At 42.4% G+C, this 25,195-nt stretch overlaps 1 protein-coding gene across 3 annotated transcripts in view; it reads left to right on the top strand.

The window, feature by feature from the left end:
* The window catches only part of CYRIA (CYFIP related Rac1 interactor A), a 93,032-nt gene extending 75,860 nt beyond the window's left edge, over positions 1–17,172 (top strand). For all 3 annotated transcript variants that reach the window (XM_053666940.1, XM_037151731.2, XM_037151730.2), the window contains exons 4-12: positions 1,764–1,885; positions 3,123–3,228; positions 5,053–5,189; positions 5,667–5,744; positions 5,924–6,040; positions 6,131–6,210; positions 7,631–7,757; positions 11,963–12,033; positions 14,134–17,172. In XM_053666940.1, coding sequence (XP_053522915.1) covers positions 1,764–1,885; positions 3,123–3,228; positions 5,053–5,189; positions 5,667–5,744; positions 5,924–6,040; positions 6,131–6,210; positions 7,631–7,757; positions 11,963–12,033; positions 14,134–14,197 — 902 coding nt within the window. In that variant the 3' untranslated portion in view covers positions 14,198–17,172. The remainder of the gene's footprint in view (positions 1–1,763; positions 1,886–3,122; positions 3,229–5,052; positions 5,190–5,666; positions 5,745–5,923; positions 6,041–6,130; positions 6,211–7,630; positions 7,758–11,962; positions 12,034–14,133) is intronic.
* Positions 17,173–25,195: the final 8,023 nt, after the last annotated feature.

The following is a 25,195-nucleotide window of genomic DNA, read 5'->3' as shown; positions in this document are numbered from 1 at the left end:
AATAGATTCCCTTCCTCCCAGCCCACACTTGCCTTCTTATTCTCTGAACCCTGGGGTGTGGTTTCTTTAATCCTTCCTCATTCCCTCATCGAAATCCATCTCATTCCAGGAAGGTATAGTTTATAAAGTTTCTGGAGAATCTACAGGGTCTTTTTGTTGTTGTTGTTTCTCTAAGAGAATTATTACACCCTTCATTTCCCAGATGACCCTACCAATCCCTTGGGTCTTAGCAGGACCTGGTCAATAAATGGTCTAAAATTCCCCCGTGGACACTGCTGCTAAGGGGTCTGGCCTTGGGTGAGTGCAGGACCGGCAGATGGTCCCTGAGCCGGAGCAGCCATGGCTGGCCTCAACCCCGTTCTGCTGCACAGCCGTTCCAAAGGGCCTGGTCAGCCTGGTCAGTGCCTGGCTTAGCTATCGCCTGTCTTGTGAATTCTGTCTCATACACCCAGAGTAACACCATGAATTATTACATTTTGCAGGACCAACCCTTTGTGCTTCCAGCAAGAGTAGCAAAACTGGGATTTGATATGGGCAGCGCTAGACCAGGAGTGACTCTGTCTAGCGCTTTCATCAATGAGGTCTTCTGAAAGAATTTAGTGCCTTGGGACTTAGCTTTTTGGAAACAGAGTTTTGGGAAATTACATCTCTGTTCTTCATTAGCAGTGCCTTTGTTTTAGATGGAGATTAGTGTTCTTACTAGCATAGGCAAGTAACCATTGTATATGTATTGTGAGATAAGAAAAGCCCAGTCTTGAATTCCACTCAGCTTTCAACCACCAGCCTGCATAAGCCACTCCTGGGACAAGAGCATATATCGACTGCAGGGGTGTAACCAAGTGAAAATTCACCGAATTGCTAAGGGGATGCTTCCGTGACTGTTACAGTATGTTCTTCATTTAGGTAAACCTGAATATGCCACTTGTTTTTTGTGGGTAATATTCACGGTCAAAACAGTACAGGTAGGTGTCTGTCTCTAAAGCGAACTCCCACACTTCTTGAGTTCATGTTCAATGAGAAATCTCAGTGCTTTGTTGTTCTGTGCTCTGCAAAGATACAGCTCTGTCATGGTTCTGAAGGGTAATTATCTAATCTTTTAAGCTGATTTTTATATGGAAATATGAGGAAGGTGGTTTTTCTCACCTATACTCAGATTCACAGATTTTTAATCCTAATTAAATTCAGTAGCTTCTCCTATTAAAAGTGGACTCAGCCCTGGCCAGGTGGCTCAGTTGGTGGAGCGCTGTCCCCTACACCATAACATTGTGGGTTCAACTCCCGGTCAAGGCACATACCTAGGTTGTGTGTTTGATCCCTGTTTGGGAAGCATACAGGAGGCAACCCATTGATGTTTCTCTCTCATATCAGTGTCTCTCTCTTCAAAAACAGAATCAATAGACATATCCTTGGGTTTTATTTTAAGTGGACTCAAAAATACAATGATTATAGCTTCTAACACCCCGTGCACCACTGGACACATTGTAGATGTGTAAGCGGTGTGTTCAACGAGTAAAGGAGCACCCGCCCTGAGTCCAGCATGCTCGGTTTCATGCATGCAGAATGACTGATGACTGGTTTGCACCCAGTAATGGGCAGAAGGTGGGTTCATTTTCCCTTCCCAGTACTTGTTATACTGAAGAGTAAATGCCGACCCTGCAGGAATAAAATAAGATTGTCTAACAGGTAGAACTGCATGCCAGTCCTCTTCCCCAGATATTTGTAAACACAAGCGCTTTGTGTCTTTTGGTTTTCCTTCTGCTTAGATGCCCAGCCCACAGAAGGAGAGAGGGAAGTATGGAACCAGATCAGCGCCGTCCTCCAGGACTCGGAGAGCATCCTCGCAGACCTGCAGGCTTACAAGGGCGCAGGGCCGGAGATCCGAGATGTACGCCAGTGATACCACTGAACTGACAGCACCCCTGGAGGAGAAGGGACACCCACATACACATACACACACAACAACAACAACAACATTAAGTAATAGACCTAGTGTGCTAGGAAGAACAAGGATGGTAATGTGTCCTTAAAAAATGTATGAACGGCCCCCTTTATTCTAGTACATTAATCTGAGCACACACCGCTGTGGACCATGTCAAACATTAGCCATTCTCTTCTCAGACATACATATGATGTTGCAGGACTCCCGTTGAAACAATAATTTGCCAGTGTATTGCTTCATTCAAGGGAAATGTACATATAAAGTCTATGGGCAGCAGCTGAAAATACGAGTCACGAGGTTGGGATTACATGAACGTTCCAACATTTTGTAATAACTTGGGCAGGTTCCACCGGTGCCACAAACAACAGTCATAAACAATCTCAGTTTTAGTAGCCTGCAAGTCTGTCATTTTGAACTGACTTATGTGATTAAAAATAAATAAGTACATGAAAAACAAAACAACAACCAAAACAAAAAAGGGAAATTGTCAGTGTGTCTTTTGAAACATCAAAATACCTTAGGGCAAGAAACTTCTCACTCTTCTTATTTGAAATAGTTTTGTGGAGGTATCAACACATACATGCATGTGTACATGTGCGCACACACTCACACACACCTGTGGCCCCTGCCAAATTCATTCTGGGGGAAAAAAACCCACACAGCTAAGATCACAATTCTCCAGCTGCTGAAACCCAGACAAAACAGCATTTCTAAGAAAGGAGCAGCCTGTTAAAAGGTCGTTTTTCTACTTAGGGAGTCACCTTGACTTTGGCAATTTAGGCAACATCACAGACTTGCAGAGCTGTAATACATATGACAGAGAAAGGAAAGATGTACAGAATTTTCCATTCATAATGAGCACCAGCTCTGCTTTAAAAGAATGAATGGTGATGGAGGAGCATTGCATTGCTTCCAATTAGATGTGCATTTCTTTACATTTAAGATAAGAGAAACAAGTAATTGGACACAGGATCTAATTGTAGAGTCATTTGCATTATATTCAAGTTCTAACTGATATCTTGAAGGACAGTCCAATGAACTGATGCTGCATTTAAGAAGTACATGTTAGCAAATTACATCAGAAGTTGTGCTTTTTAAATTTTAAATCCTCTCTCAGTCTTAAGTCATTTTGATGTGGAGCTTATTCCTTCTTCCTAAACAGTTCTGTGGTTTCTTTTCATAGGCAATTCAAAATCCCAATGATATCCAGCTTCAAGAAAAAGCTTGGAATGCAGTGTGTCCTCTGGTTGTGAGGCTAAAGAGATTTTATGAGTTTTCCATAAGGCTAGGTAAGTTTGCGTTTGTAGTTTTCAAGTCCCACGTGTGAAGTTCTACTGGGTGTTTGTGAAAATCATGGGAAGTACTTGGTGCCTTAGGAAATGTCCCACATCCATCCTCTGTGTCACCAGAGGCCATTCGTGGACAACTGTACATGTTGTTTTCGTTTCTTTCAACTCACCTCAACGTCTCTTCATCTGAATTTCTTGGCACATGTAGAGTGTCTCTGTTGGTGGTTCCTATGCTCTTGTTCTCAGCTAAGCATGACTCTTTATGGTTGCACTGTGGTCTGACCCTATTTTTGCATGATAGAGAAGTTGGGAGATACAGGTTACCACTAACCAGGGAAGAATTGGTTGTGTGGACTTATGTGATAAATTTAATACAAACAAAATGCTCTGCCCTTAAGCTTTAGACCAAACAAAACAATAGAACACCCCTATACAGGTACAGGATGGCTTTGCAGAAGTAAGAGTATAGTCAAGTCTGTTTGATAATAGGCTCAACTTGACCACCAATATGATGTAACCGTTCCCCTCACCAGTAAAGCTATCTGAGGTTTCATTAGCTAATATATCTGAGGTTTCATTAGCTACCTAGAGTGAGGGAGGGGCTAGTCTTATTCTTCTCTACTTTTGCCATTAGTGAATGGAAGATTTTAGGAGGAAAACAGAGAAACTGAAAATACCAGCCATGATATTGAGGGAACTGGAAGCTAAGACCCAAAGGGAGTAGTTGAATGAACTGGACCAGTTTTTGAAGACTCTCAGGTTGATGGAGGATCAACTTCTCTGTTTCCTCAAAGTCTATATCTAGACCCAATGGACTGAAACCCTAAGGAGCCACATTTCAGCTCAACAGCAGGAAACAGATCTACCTGCCAGAGCAGGACAAGGTAGAACTAACTGCCTCAGAAGACAGGGCATTCCCAGAGATGGAAAAGGCTGGAAATGCCCTTGCACAGATGCCGTGAAGGACATTTAAGGACAATAGAGCAGGTGCTAGCAAACATTTCTGTAAAGAGCAAGATAATATACATTTGAGGCCTGTGGGGCATTCTGTCTTTGTTGCAACTAGCCAACTCTGCCATTGCCACACAAAGCTAACCATAGGCAATGCATACAAGAAGGAGTGTGGCTACTTTTAAATAAAACTTTATTTTATTTAAAACTTTTAAATAAAAGCAGGCCAGATTTGGCCTGGGAACCATAGTTTACCAACCCCTTATATAAAGGATTGATGAAATGACTGTGTTGTTAGAAATATATCTAAGTAAAAAGTGGAAGGAATGTTTAGAAACAGACAAGTGGGAGTAATGAGACTGTTTCAGGGGCAATAATGGACGTTATTGCATAGATGCAGCAATGGGTTTATAAAAAAAATATTGCTGGGATTAGGTGAGACTAGATGCAGAGAAGAGCTGAAAGGGGACCTGAGGTCTCTTTCTGCAGAGCAGGTTACCTAACCCACCTGTTCAGGTCACCTCGTCTCATCCTGGATCATGAGTGGTTATCTCATGCCCTTAATCCAAAACATGTATTCATGGTTTTCTAACACCATTAGCACTTCAACAGGTGAAGGTACAGCTGAGCTTTGAGAGGCATTTGTATAACTGTGTGGTTGGGGGTGGTCTGCAGTGGACACAGCCTGCTCAGCACAAGCTCCTCCTCTTCCTCATCTACACACCTCACATTGCACACAGTTACAGGGAAGGACAGAGAGAGGAAGGACCCCAGCAGGTTCTCCCTGTGAATGTCCGTTGGGGCTGCAAAGGATGCTTTTGGAAGGATCTCTGTAGGCCACCTCAAATATGTGTTTACCCCTCTGACTTCCAGAAAAAGCTCTTCAGAGTTTACTAGAATCTCTGACCTGCCCACCCTACACGCCAACCCAACACCTGGAGCGGGAGCAGGCCCTGGCAAAGGAGTTTGCGGAAATTCTGCATTTCACCCTGCGATTCGATGAGCTGAAGGTTAGACCACACATTCTGACAATGGGACAATGGAACAAAAGGCACTGAGGCCCTGCTATGTAGAGGTTCTCTGCAGAGCTGTGGGGTGGGGGCGTGGGGTAGAGAGATGAGGGAGGCGTAGCTTCTTCCTTCGAGAGACATAGCATGTGGTGGGAATTTGCACTCATTGTCATGTAAGTGACAAGATAGCGTTTTTTATGTGAAAATTCAGTATCTGACTAATGCAGTAAAGGAAAACCTTTTTGAGTGTCTGCTCCTCATTGAGAACAAATATTCTGAAGTCTAGTCTGCAGGGAAAAACAGGGCATATTTCTAAATCATGAAACTCTGAGCATTCCTCTTTAACCAGAAGTTGCTTTGACTCTTGTGTAACAAAGACGAGTCCTGGTGTATTTACAAAGCTAGTGCTGGGCTCCCTGTGCACATTCCCCATCTTCTGCTGAGAGATGACCTTCTTCCCTCTATTCTGAATTTCAGATGAGGAACCCGGCCATTCAGAATGACTTCAGCTACTACAGAAGGACAATAAGTCGCAATCGCATTAACAACATGCACGTGAGTCCCCAGGTCTCCTGCCTCTAGATACCCTATCTCCACGTCTCTCTTGATGTCTGCATCAGGCAGGGGGCTGGGAGAAGACAGAGTCTTGTCTGCAATTCAATTTCCAGAGGACGTCTTTGGGGAACTTTGACCATCTCTTTATCAATTGCATCTTCTCTTCTTATTTTCATCAGCTAGACATTGAGAATGAAGTTAATAATGAGATGGCCAATCGAATGTCCCTCTTCTACGCGGAAGCCACTCCCATGCTGAAAACCCTTAGCAATGCCACAATGCACTTTGTCTCCGAAGTAAGTGGCATTGAGCAATGAGGTGCCTTTCTCTTAATTGCACGTGAAAGCTGCTAGCAGGGCTGACCTCTGTTTGTGTCCCCCATTCAGAACAAAACCCTGCCGATAGAGAACACCACAGACTGCCTCAGCACGATGACGAGCGTCTGTAAGGTCATGCTGGAAACACCGTAAGTTCCACCAGAAGTGTCCATGTGTGGGGGGAGGGGGCCTCACCCAGGCAGAGCCTGTTGACACAGTGATGATGACACCTAACCCCCGGGTCAGCACACTATCCTTTACACGTCTATTATCTGAATTGATTTCATAAAGAACTCTGGGCGATAGGGGTTGTTGTCCCATTTTAGAGCTGATGAAGCCAAGGCTGGCTTTCCAAAGACTGCATAGCTTGCCAGGTGGCAGGACCAAGACGCACATCAAAGGTGCTACAGAGGTTGTGTAAGAATCAAGTGGAGGATTGGGTGAGGTAACTGGGTATGATTGTACATGTATTGGAAAAAAGATTTGACAGAAGATTTAGAACTAAGAGAAGTTACAAGGGTGATGATGAAGATCTCTTCTCTCTCCCTCCCTCTCTCCCTCTCAGCAGTTTTTTTGTATTTGAACTGGTTACTAGATTTAAAAAGAGGTTGAGGTTGTTGAGGATGAGGCTGCACAGAAATGAGGAAATCCACACCCAAACGCCAGGATTCCCCTGACATCTGTGGCCCCCTCTGGGCCTGCAGACAAGTGGTCTGAACTGCCTGGGCTCGCATTTCGTCACACGATGACATTTTCACACAGCCATCCAAATTGCAGAGTGTTGGGGAGGCCTGAAGGCCTCAAGGACGCCTTATAAAATTTGATGTTCTGTTCAAGTGTCAGATGGCACTTGAACATCTGTTCAAATACCATCTGTTGAGCATTTGAATATTCAGTTCAAATATTTTGCTTATATCAAAGTTAAGCTTTATTCCAGGACAAAAACAGTAATCATCTTCATTGTGGGGCCAGTTCATAATAAAACAGATATTAAGAAAGCCTCTAGTACTGGCCTGCATTATCTGAATCATCACCCTGACGGGGGAGGTGAACAAAATTCAGACTTCACAAGTGCTCTCAGCCCAGTGAATGGTACATCGTTTTGTTTAGGTATCTCCCAGAGTTTAATTCAATCTGTAGCGCGTATCTTAACAAAGCAAGTTACCCTGACTGGAGACACAAAAGCTGCCCTGTGGAAATGAGCTTGATTCTTTTTCTCTATAATGAAGCCATTATTCTCTATAATCTTGGACAGCCAGAGGGAACTGCTATAAAATATTCGAGATTGATGGGTGGGGAGTGATGTACGCGGTGAGCTGGCTCGCTGAAGGGCAGGAGAGAAGAGAATTGACTGCCCTCTAATTTACCTTATTTTCACACTGAATTGCTGGTTGGCTGGATTCAAGGAGAATTATCATTGTGGGTTTCGAGAAGAGCATATTAACCTGGGGGTGCAGGTCTGAGATTGTTCTCAGGAGAGGACGGGAAGTCCAAGGGAGCCAGCGTGGGGCTGGAAATGAGCACGCTCAGCCTGGAAGTAACCCTGCTGCTGTTTCTTCTCTCTCCCAGGGAGTACAGGAGCAGGTTCACAAGCGAGGAAACCCTGATGTTCTGCATGAGAGTGATGGTGGGGGTCATCATCCTCTATGACCACGTCCACCCTGTGGGTGCTTTCTGCAAGACATCCAAGATCGATGTAAGAATAGTTATAAAATGTGTTTTCCAATGAGAGAGAGCATGAGTGTTGCCCTTTCCTCCCCCCTAGGTCTTCCTACGGCCTTTCGCTCCCACTTTTTTATGGCTCACAACAGAACATCCGACCTCAGGGGTGTAGCAGGAATGTTCAGGTGCTGATTCCCTCCGCCTGTAGGGGGGCTGAACAGACGAAGAATCACTCAGCTGCAAGCCGCCCCTTCAGGTTACCTGCAGTGCTATATAAATGCAGGGTCCAGCCGAAGGAACACCTGCTTCGGTGTGGTCAACAGGGTAATAATATGGGTGCAACTATTTATAGCTTTAATGTGAACATTTCACTTAAGATGCCATATGGTGTGCTTGAGTGTGATATTGTGATGTTATAGAATTATATGCTTTGTAATTTTGTAATAACAGTGGGATGTTATTTGTGCCAGACCCTGTATATTTTTAATATGTTTTATGAGTGTCTATGGGAAAAGCACTGGGAGATTCTGGATTATAAGACACCACACTCAAATACCAAACAGCATTCCACTTTCCTCTCCTACCGTGCTTTCCAGGAGCTCCACCAGGTTCCCATGCCTGAACCCTTTTTCCCAGCCCAGAGTGCCCCTGCTCTTCTCTGATGGGCAGGTTCTTTTAAGACCTGTCGCACACATCCTGTCCCTGCATGGCTCAGGGCCTGCCTTCTGAGCACTTCACTGACTCCCAGAGCACTTACTATTTGGACTTTCTGACTCCCTTGCAGATTTAGTCCATTGACAAGAGCAGGGACCTCTATTGATCTGAATACCTAATGTCTCCTTTGCTGCCTAGCAGCATCCTTGGCACCCAGAGCAGGGGACTTAATAGGTGCTCCATAGGGTTTTTGCTCGAAGTATGAATATAACTGGAAAACAAATGATTTTGGTGTGCAGGGGATTTCTGATTGGTAGTGAGATAAAGCCCAGCACTTGCTTCAAGCATCACTCAGGAGTGTATCCCACGCATTGAATAGGACCTCTTCGTGCTAACATTCTGACATGCTGAGTGTGGCAGTACCTTCTATCCTTCTTCCTCTCACAGAGCAGAATCTTTGATGCTTTAGTCCTGGAGACACAGAAAGTCTACAAGCCCAGAGTGGCCACGAGTCTGTAAGAAAGTTTATCAATTAAAAATGAGACCTGGATTAGTCCTTTTGAGGTTCCAGCTTCCTACCATATCTACACATGGCTCTTCACAGAGTCTTCATTATTTTCAATGTAATTATTTCTGTCTAACCCCAAAATAAACATTTAGTATGAAGGCTTTTGGGAAATAGAGGAAATCGGAATACAGAAAGTTTGATTTATCTGTAGTATCCTCCTAACAAATTGATGACCACTGTCCATATACATAGTTCCTTTCTGTTTATGTCGATGTTTGTGTGTATGTGTGTACATACTTCACAAATTGACACCCCTGGATAATTGCTATTTTTAAACCATTTAACATATATGACAGTATATTATTCAAATTTTCATGGCAATAAATATTTTACTGTGTTCTTTGTGAAGCTTAACATTTTATACTATAGAGTATAAATAATTCTATTAACAACTCCATGAGTATTATTTGAATATGGGTTGAGTTTATTACCTGGTACTCACAGGACACTCTCATTTTCCATAGCCATTTGCTAACTTGTCACAGAGTCAATAATTAAAAATACACAAGGTACAATTATGTCTTGTATTCCTAACCTTTAAAAAAGTCTTGTCCTTGCTTGTTATTTACTGAGTCTTTTTGTTGAGGTTGAAAGCATTATATAATGTTAACTCTAACTATACATCATCCTGAGGAAGTTTATTTGTTCAGGTAGGTCTCACTAAGAAAAGTTTTCATATTGGAGTTTGCATGTATCTTTTAAGAAAGTTTTGGCCTCCCTAAATACAACATGGATTTGGTGGGCCATTTGGCTTGATGACGTAGACGATCTCTTCCAGTCTGCTTGTAAGCCAGCAGTTACATGCCCTGGGTTTATGAATCCTTCTGAGTCGGCTTCAGCTGTGAAAGAACAAATATTTACCTGTAGGGCCATGACATAGGAACTCCTACCTTCACTTCCAGACAGTATGCCCTGGAGTGCAAAACACATGTTTGGTGAGTGCTAGAAACCCAGGTGAGGGAGATACTCATTCTGCTTAAAGGTAGAAACAGAGGGTCATGGTGGGCCATCAACTTTTGAAGTAGAGCTTGAAGAAGGGGTAGAATTTTATCAGATGGACACAGAGAAGGGAAATTTCCAGGCAAAAGGAATCATCAGAGCAAAGTCACCAAGACCCACAGTGAGGGTGAGGGGTATGTATCATTTACAGAACAGATGCTACTCTTGGCCGCAAGGAAAGCCCAGCTAAATGAGATGGCGTTTTCAACTGATTTCCCTAGAGTTGTATGGAATGATCCATAACCCCACCTCTAGCTCAACTTACACTCAGCATTCCAGACTTCACCTCCTCTGGATACCTGAAACATGGCCATCCTCAAATCAAAGGCAACCCTTTACCCACAATGCTGTTCCTCCTCCTGGGTTATTGTCTCAGGTATTTCACCTTCCAACCCAGTCTCTACACCGGAAGCTGTCATTGTCTCAGAACCTAGGAATTGTCTTCTTCCCTCGTTTTCACCCCCATACCTTCGCCAGTCACCAAGCCCTGTGGACTGGACCTCAGATCCATCCTCCACGCTGCCCCTGATTCTCCATGCCCCCGGCCGCTCTCACAGTCCACTCCCTTAGGAGTTCTCACAGGTCCTCGTGTTTCCAGTCTTGCTTCTTCTGATCCATTTCCACAGGAGTCACAGTGCTAGATTGTGTAATACCTATCAAGGGTGTTTTCTATAGGTAAATGCCCCTAACTTCCAAACATGCTATGAAACCCACACTGAAACTGGCCTGGTCTACATCCCCAACTGCATCTTGTTACTCATGCCCACAACTTCGATCAGCCTGAAATAGAACTAGACATTCCCAGAGGGTACCCACTGCTCTTACAGCCGTGTTATAATCTATGTTTCCAATGCTCCTTTGGCATTTTTTACGACAACACATATCTCACTAGGATAATGAGCTATTTGTCTCTGTCCTCCCACTAGACTATGAGCTCTGTTGAGAGGGGGACTAAATCTCTGCATCCCTCAGCTTGATCCCACCCTGCACTCATGATTGACATCTCTGATTGACCATGACATTCTTTCTCGATGAGCCTCTACAAGGCCCCCAAAGGATTTTCAACCCTGTGCTTTGGCTGCCTCCATCAATCTATCAGGGTTTATCAGGCTTTTAAGGAAAACTTTCAGTGTACTAGAGATAACCCACAGAAAGTGTTTATAAGTGACCATTATACAAGATGCCCGTGGTGTACTGAAATGTAATGTAGTGCGTGAACATTCGAGTTTAAAATGAGTGATTTTATTCTTTGCAGAAAGATTTTCCCTTTGTCAAAAAAAAAAGCCAGGATATGCATAATATGTATAAGCAGGCACCGATTAAACCCAGTTCTTCTGCCTCCGTGTGGTTTACATTCCCAACTGCTGTTCTTCCCCAGTCCTGTCCTGGTCTAGTGAGGGGGATGCATTAATCTGGGCACTAAACTCTCCAAGGTTCTCTAAATACCAGCATCCTGTTGCGAATGCAGAAAGGTGGTGGTGATTTGTACCTGGTGAGCATAATGCCATCAGAAGAGGCTTCCTGGTGTGAGCGATCTTCGGCTGTTTGGAAGTTCAGCTGTTCAGCTGCTTGGAAGAGAACTTGTTTGGAGTTTCCCAAACAGCCAAAGAAGGAAAAGCATTCTGGGCAGAGGGATGGATGGAGTGATCGGGTTTATAATCCATTCAGTCTCCACTGAGCACCACCTGGAGGGAAGACCTTGCACTTGGCTTTGGAGTGTAAGACAAGAAGGTCAAATGTTCAAGTCTTTGCCCCCAAATGCCAGATATGTGAAATGTTCAGTTGTAGTAGAGTATAACAACTGATGTGGAACCTTCTAGAACCCCAGAGGAGCAACTCACTGGCCCTGGAGGCAGGGGTGTAAAGGAGGGGGGGAAGGGTCTGTTGCTTATTACTGTGTTTTATTTCTGTGAGCAGGAATAATGTGATGTTATTGTGGGCAAATATTATAATGGACATATCGTATCATGGACAGAATGACTGGGGTATTAATGGAATGCTGTGCTTTCTCCTTTCAGATGAAAGGCTGCATAAAGGTTTTGAAGGAACAGGCCCCGGACAGTGTGGAGGGGCTGCTGAATGCCCTCAGGTGAGCTTCTGCCCCCGGGGGAGACTTGCCGGGGGCAGCCAATCCTTCTGACCCTTGGCCAATTTAGATGCTGTTAGGGACTGAGGGCTGGGGCACCAGGCTTAACCCCTTTTCTTCCCAACAACCTATTCAGGTCATTTATCATCTCCTTTTAACAGAAGGTAAAAAAATGAAATTTACAGAAGTCAAATAACTTGCCAAAAGCCACACAGCAGATGGCCAAGATAGGACCTCAACGTGGGGTCTGGGTGACCCCATGGGCCATACACTGCTTTGTGGCTGTGGTTGGCAGGGACGCATTAGATGGAGCAGCTTCCCAGGTATCACTTCCACCTTCACCAGTGGCTCCCAAAACTGGCTGCATGTAACATCTATGTGGGTAGCTTTAGAAAATACTGATGCTCAATGATGCTCAGCATCCTGCCCAGACCAGGTGAATGAGGATGGGGTGGGGCTCAGGCATCCACTTGTGTGTGTGTGTTTATTCTGAGGCTCCCTAGGTATCCCATGTGCAGCTGCTATAATCGGGGACCCCATTCCACAGTCTCTGTATGCTCCAGTATACTGGCAGCTGTGGTTCGTAATGGCTCCTCACTGCTAATGAGCAATGCCAAAGCACCTTCAGGAAACAGATTCTTTCTTTTTTTAAGCTGTGACACAGCTATAGCAATGTGTCAAATCATACATTGTGTTAAGTCATTCTGAAACTGGATCGCAGTCTGGGAGGTGTGCAGTCTCTGCTGGCTTCTCCATCTTTGACTTCCCTCGGTTCCACCAAACACTGTGTATACTGTATGTGTTCAATAGGTGTAAGTGGGATGGATCCGTGATTTTCTGCCCACACAGAACACTTAAGCTTTATGCCCCGCTCCCAGTCCCATTGTCTCATTGAGCAAAGGAAGAAACTGTGTCCGTAAACAAAGAAACTGAGTGTAAGACAAGAAGGTCAAATGTTCAAGTCTTTGCCCCCAAATGCCAGATATGTGAAATGTTATAGCAGCTGCACATGGGACACCTAGGGAACCTCAGAATAAACACACACACACAAGTCTGCACATGAGATGAGTAAACGAGATACTGACATTGGTTCTGTTTTGTGCTGCTCCTAAGCCATCCTTGTTCAAGCAGTTGTAGAGTGAATACAAGAGCCTTCCACACTCTGTGGGTCAACCAAGGTTTTCGCCCAAGGTGCCCATTTCACAGAAGGCTTTCTGTCTCAGAAAGGAGGCTTCAGCTTCATTCAGTCAAGCAAGACTTCTAGACAGGGCACTGTGGTGGGCTGTGGTCCCCTCCGAGGGCTGGCGTATGCATGTCCTGTAGGCACTTTGATAAAGTGGCACAGCACAGGCTTCTGAGGCAGCTGGAGCTGGATCCCAATGGTTCACAAATCCTTCATCGCCCCCATTGTGATCTGGAATGGCTCACTTAACCTCTCTAAACCTCTGTTTTGACATCTGTGAAATGGAGGCAAATAACCTCTACTCTGAAGAGTGTGAGTGAAGGGGAAACTAGCATGGGGAGCCTAACACGTGGTCAAGACTTTATGAAACATTCCTTCTCCTCTCTTTCCTCTTCCTAAACCGTTTCTGCACCAGAGTAATGTGAGGTTGCAGATTGCATCACTTTGTTTTCCTGCACGTATGCCCCCTGGTGGTGGCAATGAGAACAGGTGTTGCCTGGAAGGGGAAAAAACTACGTGTTGCTAGTACTTCTGTGTCTCTATGCAAATCTGTATTTTGAAATTCATGACTTAACAGGGCTATAGCCTGGATGGCCAAGGTTCTGCATTCAAGCATGTGAAGTCTAGCTCCCCAGAAAAATGTGATTGCTTAATATGTCCTCTGAAATTATGTGATTATTTGATCTACTTGTTTAATAACCATAAGACAACATTCCTTGGGAAGGAAGAACCAAATACTCAATCCATATGAGACTACTCTGGGCTTTGGAATGTGGCTCTCTGTCAAAAGAACCAAGCCTAAGTTTGATTTATAAGTACTACCCGTGTCTCCCGAGGTAAAGATGGGCTGGTGAGTCATTACTGATGCGCTCAGAGAGCACTATTTGTCCAGTGAACTCCATCGGTTTCTCTCCATCCAGGTTCACTACAAAGCACTTGAACGATGAATCGACTTCCAAACAGATTCGAGCAATGCTCCAGTAAAGGTCTGCTCCAAGAAGAGGATCTATGTACTGACCTCAGAAGATGTATATGTTTACATAATTTAATACAGATTGATGTTAATACTTGTGTATTTACATAACCGTTTCCTTCTTGTCACTGAAATATATGGACCTGAATTTGTAGCCTGACTGACTCAACCCAGCAGAGCATAAATTGACTTGAGAGCCTTACCTTTGATGTCTAAAACAAACCCCCTCCTGCAAAGGCAAAACGTGGAGACTCTGAACTTTGCCACTGGAGTCCTGTAACCAGACCTGTAACCATCAGAAATTGCTGATAGTTTGTGGTAGTGTTTAAATTCTAAATGTGTAAGCTCTCTGGGAAGCATAGCTGTAGAAACATGAAGTATTTGATTTCCTGTGTCGGCTCAGCTGCAAGAAACAGGACTGGTGTCCGGACAGAGGGAGAGAGGGATTCAGAAAAGGAAAAACGTGTGCGGTGATTCCAGCCCAAGCCTGTGGAACTCGGCAGGCCCCCCTCCTTCCCGAGACTGCACGGCCCGCGTGCGACCTTTCTGCCTGCAGGTGTTTTGTCCGTCAAGCATAGTCCCTTTCTGTCTGGATTTGGATTCCTCTGAAGTTCCACTTCAATGTTTCCAGAGGAACATGGCCTCTGTTTCAATCAGTTAGTGGAGAGAAACAAGGATAGGTGTGCTGTCGTAGGTGGGCTGAGGAAGGTGGCTGTCTTGGAAGTGGGGGACAAGTTGGGAGGAAGGACACCCAAGCAATAGGACAGTCATCTCTCTGCTTCAAGCCTCTGTCCACAGGGACAAGGAAATGGAGCTCTGGTTTTGAAACTGGGTAAGTTTGTGGACATCCCAGCAGTTCAAGTGGTGTGGGTCACCCAGCCCCTCCTAATAGGAGCTTTGTTCTGTGGACCATTCCTGCAACAACAGAGGTCTGGGGTACTTCACTAATCATCAGAAAATCCGAGGAATTTGGAGGGGAAAGCATCATTTTCTGGTTACCTGGTCTTTAAAATGCAACTCCTCCCTGAGCCCACTGCTAGTTTGTTGCAATGTGTAAAGCCTGGTCCTAGATTCTGGGTTTCATTCCAGCCCTATTGATTCCCAGTGTGATCTTGGGAAATTCACGCAAGCTCTGTGTCTCACCTTTCTCCCCTGTAAAATGAACATTGGAAACAGACAGTTTCCAAGAGCCCTCCAGGGCTGTGAATCATTAAAATGACCGGCTCCTACATCCTTCCTTAGCGGGTAGAGTCCCACCTCATCCTGATGATTTACAATATGACCAGGCCTAGAGTCACTCTGTCTGAAGATCAGAGCTTAGAATGAAATCGTGGAAATAGACTCTCCAGTGGAACAAATGAGGTGATGAGCAAAGTCAGTTCGAGACCCCTGCCCCAGTGTAGGACTGAAACCCAGGATGCCTCACTCCCAACGCCACGCCTTCTGTTTCACAACATCGCCTGTGCTTACCTATGATGGGATGGGGCCGGATGCTTTAAAATAAGTCCTCAGTCTGGCTGGTGTGATTACTTACCTACTTCTGATAGATGGGAAGGCTTGCCCAGTGAACGATCATTCCAGAAGTCAGGTTTGAGTACATTAGAGCTCAACGTCATTCACAAACGTCCCAAGAAATGAGTGAGCTGTCACGCCATTGCTTTCTAAATTTAGTGGCCAGCTGGCATTCCCTTGAGTCCTCCAAGAAAGGGAGAGACATGCATTTGTTTTGTTTTATTTACAACAAAGAAACCCAGCCAAGTGGAAGAACAGATTCTGTGGTCTACATCAAAATGTCAGTCAACAGAGGAAGGGAAGACCCTGGTCCCTAAAACTTTTCAAACTGAACCAGAGCAGCTGCTTGGATGCGATGTTCTCCAGAACAGAAATGTGCTGGGTGGCCTTCAGAACCTTTTCAAGTGTAGGGATCCTAAAATCCCTAGGCACCAGTGGGTGAACAAACTTATTGTTGAAATAAACATTCGGCTTAAGAAAATTCTTATTTCTGGCAGCCACATGTTATCCTTGGGCGACAACTGTCCAGACTAGAAATACAGAGGCAGTGAATGTTTATCATCAGTGGGTCCATTTTCCTCCTTTATCAGGAAAGAAGATTAAGGCTTGGAAAGAGGAATGGACTTGGGGAGTAAATCGCTGAGCACGTTTATAATTTTTAATCAGACTTTCTATCCAATGGGACCAAATATAAGGGAGGGGCTGCTGGCCTGCCCCAACTGAGCCAGGTCATCTTATCTCAAAGCCAAGACGCAGTCACCAGTGTATGGATTCTCAAAAGCCCAGGGTCTGAACTGGTGCCTCGGAATATCAGGACAAGTTAACTGAGTGTCTGTGATCACTAACAGGTGGTGGGCCTTGGGTCCACTCCAGGCTATTGTGGGAGACAAATTCTTTTAACAGACTGTCCTGCAGGCACCAGGGGCCCTTGATCAATCCTGCTTCTGTGCTGCCTGCACGGGCATCCAAGACCTGTGGGTGGTTTAGGGGAAAAGTGCTGGTGACAGTGTCCATGTCAATGTCAATGATATTTCATATTTGATGTCTCGCCATTTTCAGATAAGCAGCATTTTTCATTACTCAGCTATTTATTTGGGGGGCAAGCAACAAAATGAAAATGACATCTCTTAGAACCACTGCTGTTTTCGCATTATAACTTTGTTCTCGGAAATCTTTCATGTGCCACAAGGAATTGGTAGTAAAAGAGAAAAAAAAGAAGTGGCAATAAATGTTTGAATTGTGGTGATCCATTCAGGCTGACAGATTCATTATCAAACAGAAAAAGTCTTGGATACTATCTTTCGCCTATTAGTTAATATCATGCTTAAACAATATTGGTTAATAGACATCATCATTCTGTTGAGATATTAATGGTAAGCTGCGTTTACCATTTGATACATCATCACATTGAAGTAAAAAATAATTTTGTGCTTCCTCAAAAGGAAAATAAAACTTACTCCATTTTGGAATCCAATTATCTAGTAGAACTTAGAGACCTCTCATTCAATCCTGTATTCTAGAGAGCTGTGAGCTTTTATAGATGTTAATAATAAATGTGGGAACTTTATCTTCAAGAAACAAACACTTCGAAGCTCAGTTTCCCCACTATATCTGTAAAGGTCGTTGCATACACAAAGCTGTTTTAAAGTTGTCATGTATTATTTGCTAAAGTCACTGTAATTTTTTTTGGTCTGCTTTGCCTCTTTTTATACAGAAGTTTTGGGTGTGAGATGAAAATTAAAGTTTGGTACATATATTTAAAAACATACCTTTTACATGACGTTCAAGGTCGAGTGGGCGAAAGCACATGATCAGAGGCACGTGCCAAACAGATGTTTGCTAAATGTCTGTTCCGGGCACCAGAAAACCACGCCATCTGCCCTTGACTTCTCTCTGCCTCAGTTTCTTTATATACAACATGACACACCCAAAATGTTATTGCTCTTGGTATTAGCTATATCTTACTCATTTCAGCAAAGACTCATTAAGGAAAAAACATAAAATAGAGACTTGATGGATGTCTAGAAATGCATGAGACATACTTATCCAAGGAGGCTAAGAAACCCTGATAAATGCTCTTTCAGTCACTCTTTGAAGTACTGTAGCACTTGATGAATTTGGCAAAGTCAGTTAGTAACCTATTGCTTGTAAGTACAGTTTTTTCAGGCAACTTTAACTCTAAGGAGATCCTCTTGAATATTGAACATTGAAACTGTCCTAAAGCATTACTTTTAATGCCTGTACCTTTTAAGCTGATCACCTGAGACCTAGTTATGTGTCATAATCATAGGTCAGAGTTTCCAAGAGGAGCCTATGGTGTCCTGTACAAAAAGCAAAGAGAAATGAATAGAAATGGGACATTTTCTATAAACTGACATATGGACACGTTATAAGTGGGCAAAAGCTGGAAGAGAGAGAGACAGAGAGATCCTAATTAAATGAGTGTAAGAAAAAATGAATAGAGTAAATGTGTGATTATCAAAAAGAATACCAGTAGTGAGGAATTGAACGCCCTTCATAGCAACCAGAAAATTGATTGTTAATCAGGGTTCTCTTGGGAAAATGGGATGAAAGGAGTTTAGCTGGCTACATTCATGAAACCTGGTGAATATTTCAATTTGTATTTACACATGATTTTGTGCTTTAGGTTATCAGTAAGTAGATAGAATTTCTAAATGTTTTCCGTTTGCAGAGTCTGTACTGTAGTTACTCATCACAAACTAAGTGATTGATTAAATAATACTAAATAATTGTTCAATTTATTTAAACTAGTTACATTTCTTAAGTACACTAATTTATCCAATGCCCAAATCCTGATGTCCATTAGTAGAACTCCCCTCACCCCACACCCTGATCATATCTATGTGGTATCTAAATAACGAGAGGTCTTGGCTGTTCTGCTTGTTTCAACTCACAAGTCAAACTCCAAAGGAGGGAGGTTTTCTGCCCTGGTTAAATCAAGTTTCTGGGACTGTATTTTTACTTCTGTAGCTCTTTTCTTGCCTATGTTCTCTTAAACAAAGTGCAGATATTTGGGAAATGTTGGAGGCGGATATCCTGAAACTGTGTGCCTTCTGTAAAATGCCTCCATCAAAATACTATTTAAAATTGTGGTAAGATTTTAGACATCCTAGAATTTAGTTTAGGAAGAGTCTTTTAGACTGAAAGTTCCTGTAAACTCACTTAAGAAAGTCTCTTCTCAATGAAATCTTCCAGTTTTTCCCCATTAAATAGCACATTCCCAGATCCCTCCTCTTCACCTGTGCTTCCTGTTCACTTTAAATTTGTCCTTTTTGCACCATGACAAACTTTGTTTCAAGTCAGGAGCTATATTTTATTAACCATTCCTAAGCCACCCCAAAGCTAAAGTCTTCAATGTTGGGGCTTGAGGACCAGTGGTTTTAAAAGGCCCCTTATACCTCAAAGACACATGTCTCTAGAGCATATCAAAAGTACTTGGGGGCAGCTATGAAATTTTTTCATTCCAAAAGTCAATATATTTGAAAGAATTTTCTTCCTCTTATATAAAAATATAATGCAATCATGATGGGGAGTGGTGGAAAAGTGATATTAATGTGAATACAGGTGGAGGGGATGAAAGGATAGGGAGATTTAGGTTGAATCAGGTGAGTATTTACTGTCTCCAAAATGCACCCTGGGGATTCCCATTTGATCAGGTTGTCATTCATGCACACCCTCTTCCTCGCTGTCTACCTGAAGTCTGCCATTACATAAAGGCTCAGGTCATACTCCACCTCCTCCAAGAAGCTTTCCCCAACTACCCCAGTCCATGCTAATCCTCTCTCTTCTTGGTCCCTAATGCATTTAATGCTAAAGATAGGTCACCACGCACAGTACTTTAAATTTATGTGTTTGCTTTTTCCACTGTATTCTAAGTTCTTGAGGACAGAAAAAATGTCCCCTAGAGGGTCAGGTTCAACACATGCTAGTGACCAATAGAAGCTGCCTGCAAACTGGAAACCTCAGGGTCCTGAAACCCGAGTGCGCTGAAATGAATCCTTGAGAATTAATTTTTACAGCTCACAACCATCCACAGTAACAAGTCATCTACTCTGCTGGCTGGTTGACTTTGTTCCTAAAGTAAATATTTACCTACCTGTCAGGATAGTTTTAACTTCCATGGATGTAGAGACAGCTTGCAGCTAGCTATTGATCTGCTAGGAGTCCAGCTGAGAAATCAGGCTGACATCTTGATCAAAAAAATCAGAACAAGCTAGTACTCTTGCAAGGGCAGGCATGGACAAGCAGCTATTCCATCAAAGCGAGGGGCAGAAAGGCAACAGAAGCAGTTTTCAAAAACCAGACAAATTGATTCAGCACCTTGGATAGCAATCTAGAAGTGTCTGAACAGTCCACAGCCATTCATCCTAGAATCTCTAAGCACTATTAGTTGGTTCAACTTTGTCTCCAGAGCTCTGGATAGCAAAGGTGATACATTCATTCTAAAAATGAAGTCACTAGATGGCTGTAAAAAGCATTTTTCGTTTTCCTGAGGCTTCTGAATATCACATAAGATGAACCAAAAGTAGTTTGGAAAGGCCCCCCGGGTATCGTCTTGAGTTGTCATTGCCACAGTGTCTTCAGATTCAAGCCAAATTCATAGGTATGACTGTTTTTTCTCTTTACCCCCTACTCTTCTAGCTGATTATTGAGACCTAACAAATACTCTTTCTAAAGAGTTCTCAAAAACTATCAAATTTTCCCTGGTTCCTTTGGCTTTCTACACTCCAAGCCTCATCATCTGCCCCTTAAATCTCCCAGACTTTACTCTGTCTCTCTTCTAATGCATTCTCTGTGCAGCCAATGAGCATATTTATGACATGTATTGACAATGGCAGTGCCAAACGATTGATCCTAGGAAGTTTTCTGAAATATGTGCTCCGAGATTTTTTACTGCTGTTCCATTAAAAATTTGTTTGTTCTTTATCAAACTAGCCTTGGCTATTTCCATTTCATTTCCTTATTGAATAATTTTTTTTTATCAATCAGAATTCCTTTTATTTTTTTTTTCTTGCCCTATAACACTAACTAAAACCTCTAGCACAATGTTAAGTGGAAGTGGTGAGAATGGATTTAATTGTTTTTAAACTGATGAATTATATGTTGTTTAAAGATCTAAAACAATTGTTTAAGAAACCATTTCAATCCACATTTTTGAAAGCCATTCAAAAATATGCTGTCAGTATGCTCAATTTCTTCAATATTTGTGAGACTTGTTTATGTACTCTATACATTTTTATTTTAGTACCTTGCATTTTCATACATCTTATCCACACTTATAAATTTTAGCAAAACTTTTATATATTATTGTATTTTAATTCTCAATATTTTTAAATGTATGGGTGTATCCATTTCTTTGGAAGGAATTCCTTTTGAACGTATTTTTTTTTGTACCTTGATTAGACAAATACGTGATCTATCTGTTTGTGTGTGTGAGTACAAACATGCATGCCAGGGACAGAAAAGTGGACAGAGCTGGTCCCTAGGTTGAACACTGACATTGCCATGGTAACTGCCCATCCTGGGCAACTGCTGCCAGTATCATTCTGGGCAGGCCAAGGAGATCTGCGTGGGGACCCACCATATGTGTTACACATAAAACTGTCTTCATTTATAAAATGGGCCACCAGTAAGATTTTATTTGTTAAGGCTCTTTGGTATATGATATTTAGTCTTTGCTTCTAAATTTGTATCATGGAGAGCTCAATACCTCTTAAGGCATACAGTTCTGTATAGAGATAAATGATAGTATTACGATTTGAAAAGAAAGGGAGATACAGTTCTATACCTTCTTATCTAACAAATGGCAAATAATTGCTCATGTTTTCTTGGCTCACAGTTTCTGTATTCCAACTGGAACTTAGAGAGTAAATAAGCCTTTGAATAAATCAGTACCATAGTACTGATTAAGAATTGATAGAATAGATTCATTCTGAAAAAATTAGCATTAGTGATTTCCTGAACACATATTGTTTTCTATTATTACAAATAATAACAGACTTATAGTTACTTCTTATCTAGGTAGAAATAATAATTGTGTAAGAAAGTATGTAATATTATATGATGGGAGATGAAAACTTGATTGCCTCTCCTTAATTAAGAGATTTGTAATTTTTTCTTTGGTTTCAATATACCTTGTTATTGTATCCTATACTACTTCTGAAAAATTATTCCCAAAGGATTTTGGATAGATCCCTGATATGATAAAGTCAGCATAAAATTAATTGTGGCAAGTAAAGAACATACATTCACAGAAACAAAAGGGGAGCTAAAGAAAGTACATAGAGAACATCTAAAAATATTTAGGACAGATGATGGATTAACACCGCTACTGGTAATTGGGGATCTTATGTAACATAAGATGTTACAGATGGTAGGAATTATGGATATGAAAGGTCTCACTTTGACAGTCTTTGCTAGTGTTTTTAATAAATGTCCCATTCTAGCTTTAGAGTTGGGTTGTTTGAGAAGCAGAAATATTCGGCATGTTGACTTAAACTACCTATTATTAACTCATTTTGTCACCTCATGATAATGAGGTTGTACCTGTGGCATATAGCTTCTCTTGCACATTTTCCCCAAAGGATTGTCAAATTAACAACTCTGCATTCCTGTGGCGACAAATGAGGACCATTGACTCAGGGATAGAAGAAGGAAGTTCTCAGTGAAAACATCTTGCGTGTCTTCTCTGAAACTCAGTCACTGCTTTTTTTTATTTCTCAGTTACTGAGTCATTTATATTGTATATAAGTAAGGCCATGTACTAATGATCAAGAATATAGGTATGAAAGTCAGAGAGTTCACATTGTAGTGGGGGGCATAACATTTGATTCAACTTGACAATTTTTATGATGGAGATAAACACAGTGTCACGTGATAAAGGACATGGGAAACCTAATCTAGTTTGGTTGGGTTGAGTACAGCAAGGAGGTCATCCAGGTGACAGCAGCTGAGCTTTGAAGACTGGAGGGGTGCATCCGTAGGAGCAAGGTCGAAAAGGTGACTCAGTTAGAAGCAGAAGCATGCGCAAAGGCAAGAAGGCATGACACCATCTGGGAGTTAGATGGCTGCAGCGCAGGGGAGGTTAGGGAGAGTGGGGAGAGAGAAAATAGCAGATGGAACTGCAAAGAGAGAAAGTGAAAAGATATGATGGTGGTAGCAAATTATGGGAACTCTTTAAACTGAGAAAGAACGTGGCCATATATATGGGGGGGACCCAAAAAACTGAAATTATCTTCTGGAGGGCAGACCCCTTTTTTGCACAGACTTTCCCACAAGGTGAGTGTTCTAGGAACCCATCTGTATCAGTGTACCAACTGGCGTTGTTGTGAGAGGCTGTGTTCCGCTTCAGTGAATTTCTTTGAAGACTCTTCAATGCATTTGTTCATTTCACAGTAAGTGATTTACAAGCACACCTACCCACACTGTGCTGAATGTTCATCAGTTTTTGAACAAAAATGGCCTGAACCCTGTGTCCCCACCTTTTTTAATCACCTAAGCTTGCCCCAAACAACTTTTTTGTTGTTTCCCAGGATAAATAAAGTTCTCAAAGGGAAACATTTTGCCAATATGGAAGAGGTGAAACAAAAAACAGCAGGGGCACTAAAAGGCATCAAAGTCCACAAATTCAAAATCGTTGAGCAGTGGGGGGGAAGTCTCAGTAGATGTATTGCATCAACTAGAGAGTGCTTTGAAGGTGACTAAAGTTTAACCATGTAAGAATAAATACAAATTTTTAATAAATAAATTCAAGATTTTTTTGTCCCCCTTGTATGCCTCCCAGAGGTTATTCTGACCACTGGGAGAAAGGGTGACTTAGAAAAGTAGAGTTTAGAGAGGAAACCAGCAATTAAGTAGTAAGTGTACCAATAAGTATAAATGCTTATATTAGCACTTACCAAGAGCTAGACTAAGTGAACTATACATATTAACCTTTGTATGTGATATCCAACCATTTAAAAGAACCCCATTTTTGCAGAGGGAAAAACTGAGGCACAAAGATGTTAAGTAAATGCTCTAAGTTTTCAGAGCTGTGAGTGGCAGGTCTAGGATTCTAAGCCAGGCCTTTGAACCTCAGCTCATTTTCAATCACTGGTCTATAGAAACTTGAAAACCTTGACTATGGGCACTCACTTCATTTAGGCATGATGTTAGGCACTTAGCTGACATTATCCCAATTTCTCTGCACAGCAATGGCTATAGGTAGGTAAAAGTATTATCCCCATTTTATTAATGAGGAAACTGAGGTTGGATAGGTTCGCCAAGGGCACAATGCTAATAAAGGCCAGACCGTGGATTAGGAGCCACGCTCTTTCATTCCAGAGCTTATGCTTCAGTCACTGTGGTTTTCCCCCTCAGGAAGAGCTTGCTGTAATTCCACAGTTGCTCTAACTATTACCAAAGCAGAAACCTACTTAATAGAAAGGCATCATGGGCATTAGGAGCTGAAGGATGCAGAATGGATTAAAATAAGTGCCAAGATCAGAATCTCTTTACATCCTTTGATATGACTGGGCTTGTTCATTTTTGAAATATTTCTTACTCATTTCTGACCTTTTTGAGAAAAGGGACCCTAATTTGTATAGTCCCAGATATACTAATTAATGCTACTTAACCTGGGACTATTCCAGCATAGGCAAACAAGTCTTTGAACAAAGGACGTATGTTTGCCTGTTAAGGTGCTACAGGGAAGACTGTCACAAGGGAAGCATTGCTATTGCACTTTCCAGATAGCAGCCATTAATCAGATGTGACTACTTAAATTTAAATTTGGCGAAAATAAGCAAAATTTGGAGTGCAGTTTCTAAGTCTTACCAGTCACATTTCAAAACCCCAGTAGCCTCATATAGTGGCCACTGTAGTGGACAACACAGATAGGGAACACTCTTGTCATGGCAAAATGCTCTATTGAAGGAACGGCAAGTTTCCTGGCCTCTGAAATGTCTGTGTCAACACCCCCTGCACAGCTTTCTACAACACAGTTTTCTGGACCCTACTCAAGACCTACTGAACCAGAATTTCTTTGCAGGGAGCTAGGAAATCTTCATTTTTTATATGCACCTACAAGATTTCTTTTAAGAAACACTGGTTTGGACCTTCAGTTTTCTACACGTTAGCCTAAAAATCCCTTTGGTCAAACCAAAGCTTGCCTGGAATCCCAGCAGGTGAAACACGCACAAGCAGGTGGAGGCATGGAGATGATGGGTCTGCATACCTAGCTGCTCACTGCCTGATCTGCATGCAACACTAAAGAACAAAATTATTGAAGTTCATACATTAGAAACTACTGGTCCAGAACTTATGGAAGCTTCCTAGCAGCTCTGAGGTCCAACTGCCTAAAGAGTGAGAAGGTAGATGATGTGAGGATATAGTTCCTACTGCCATGATTCACAAACTGGGACTGGAAACATGGGCAATATTTTGAACACAGGTATCTGCACAACTCATACATATGAAGGTTTAAAGATTGAAGTGCC

The sequence above is a fragment of the Artibeus jamaicensis genome, unplaced genomic scaffold (assembly GCF_021234435.1).
Source record: "Artibeus jamaicensis isolate MK-2021 breed Jamaican fruit bat unplaced genomic scaffold, CSHL_Jam_final contig_465, whole genome shotgun sequence".
Lineage (NCBI taxonomy): Eukaryota > Metazoa > Chordata > Mammalia > Chiroptera > Phyllostomidae > Artibeus > Artibeus jamaicensis.
This window is presented reverse-complemented; position numbering and strand designations above follow the sequence as displayed.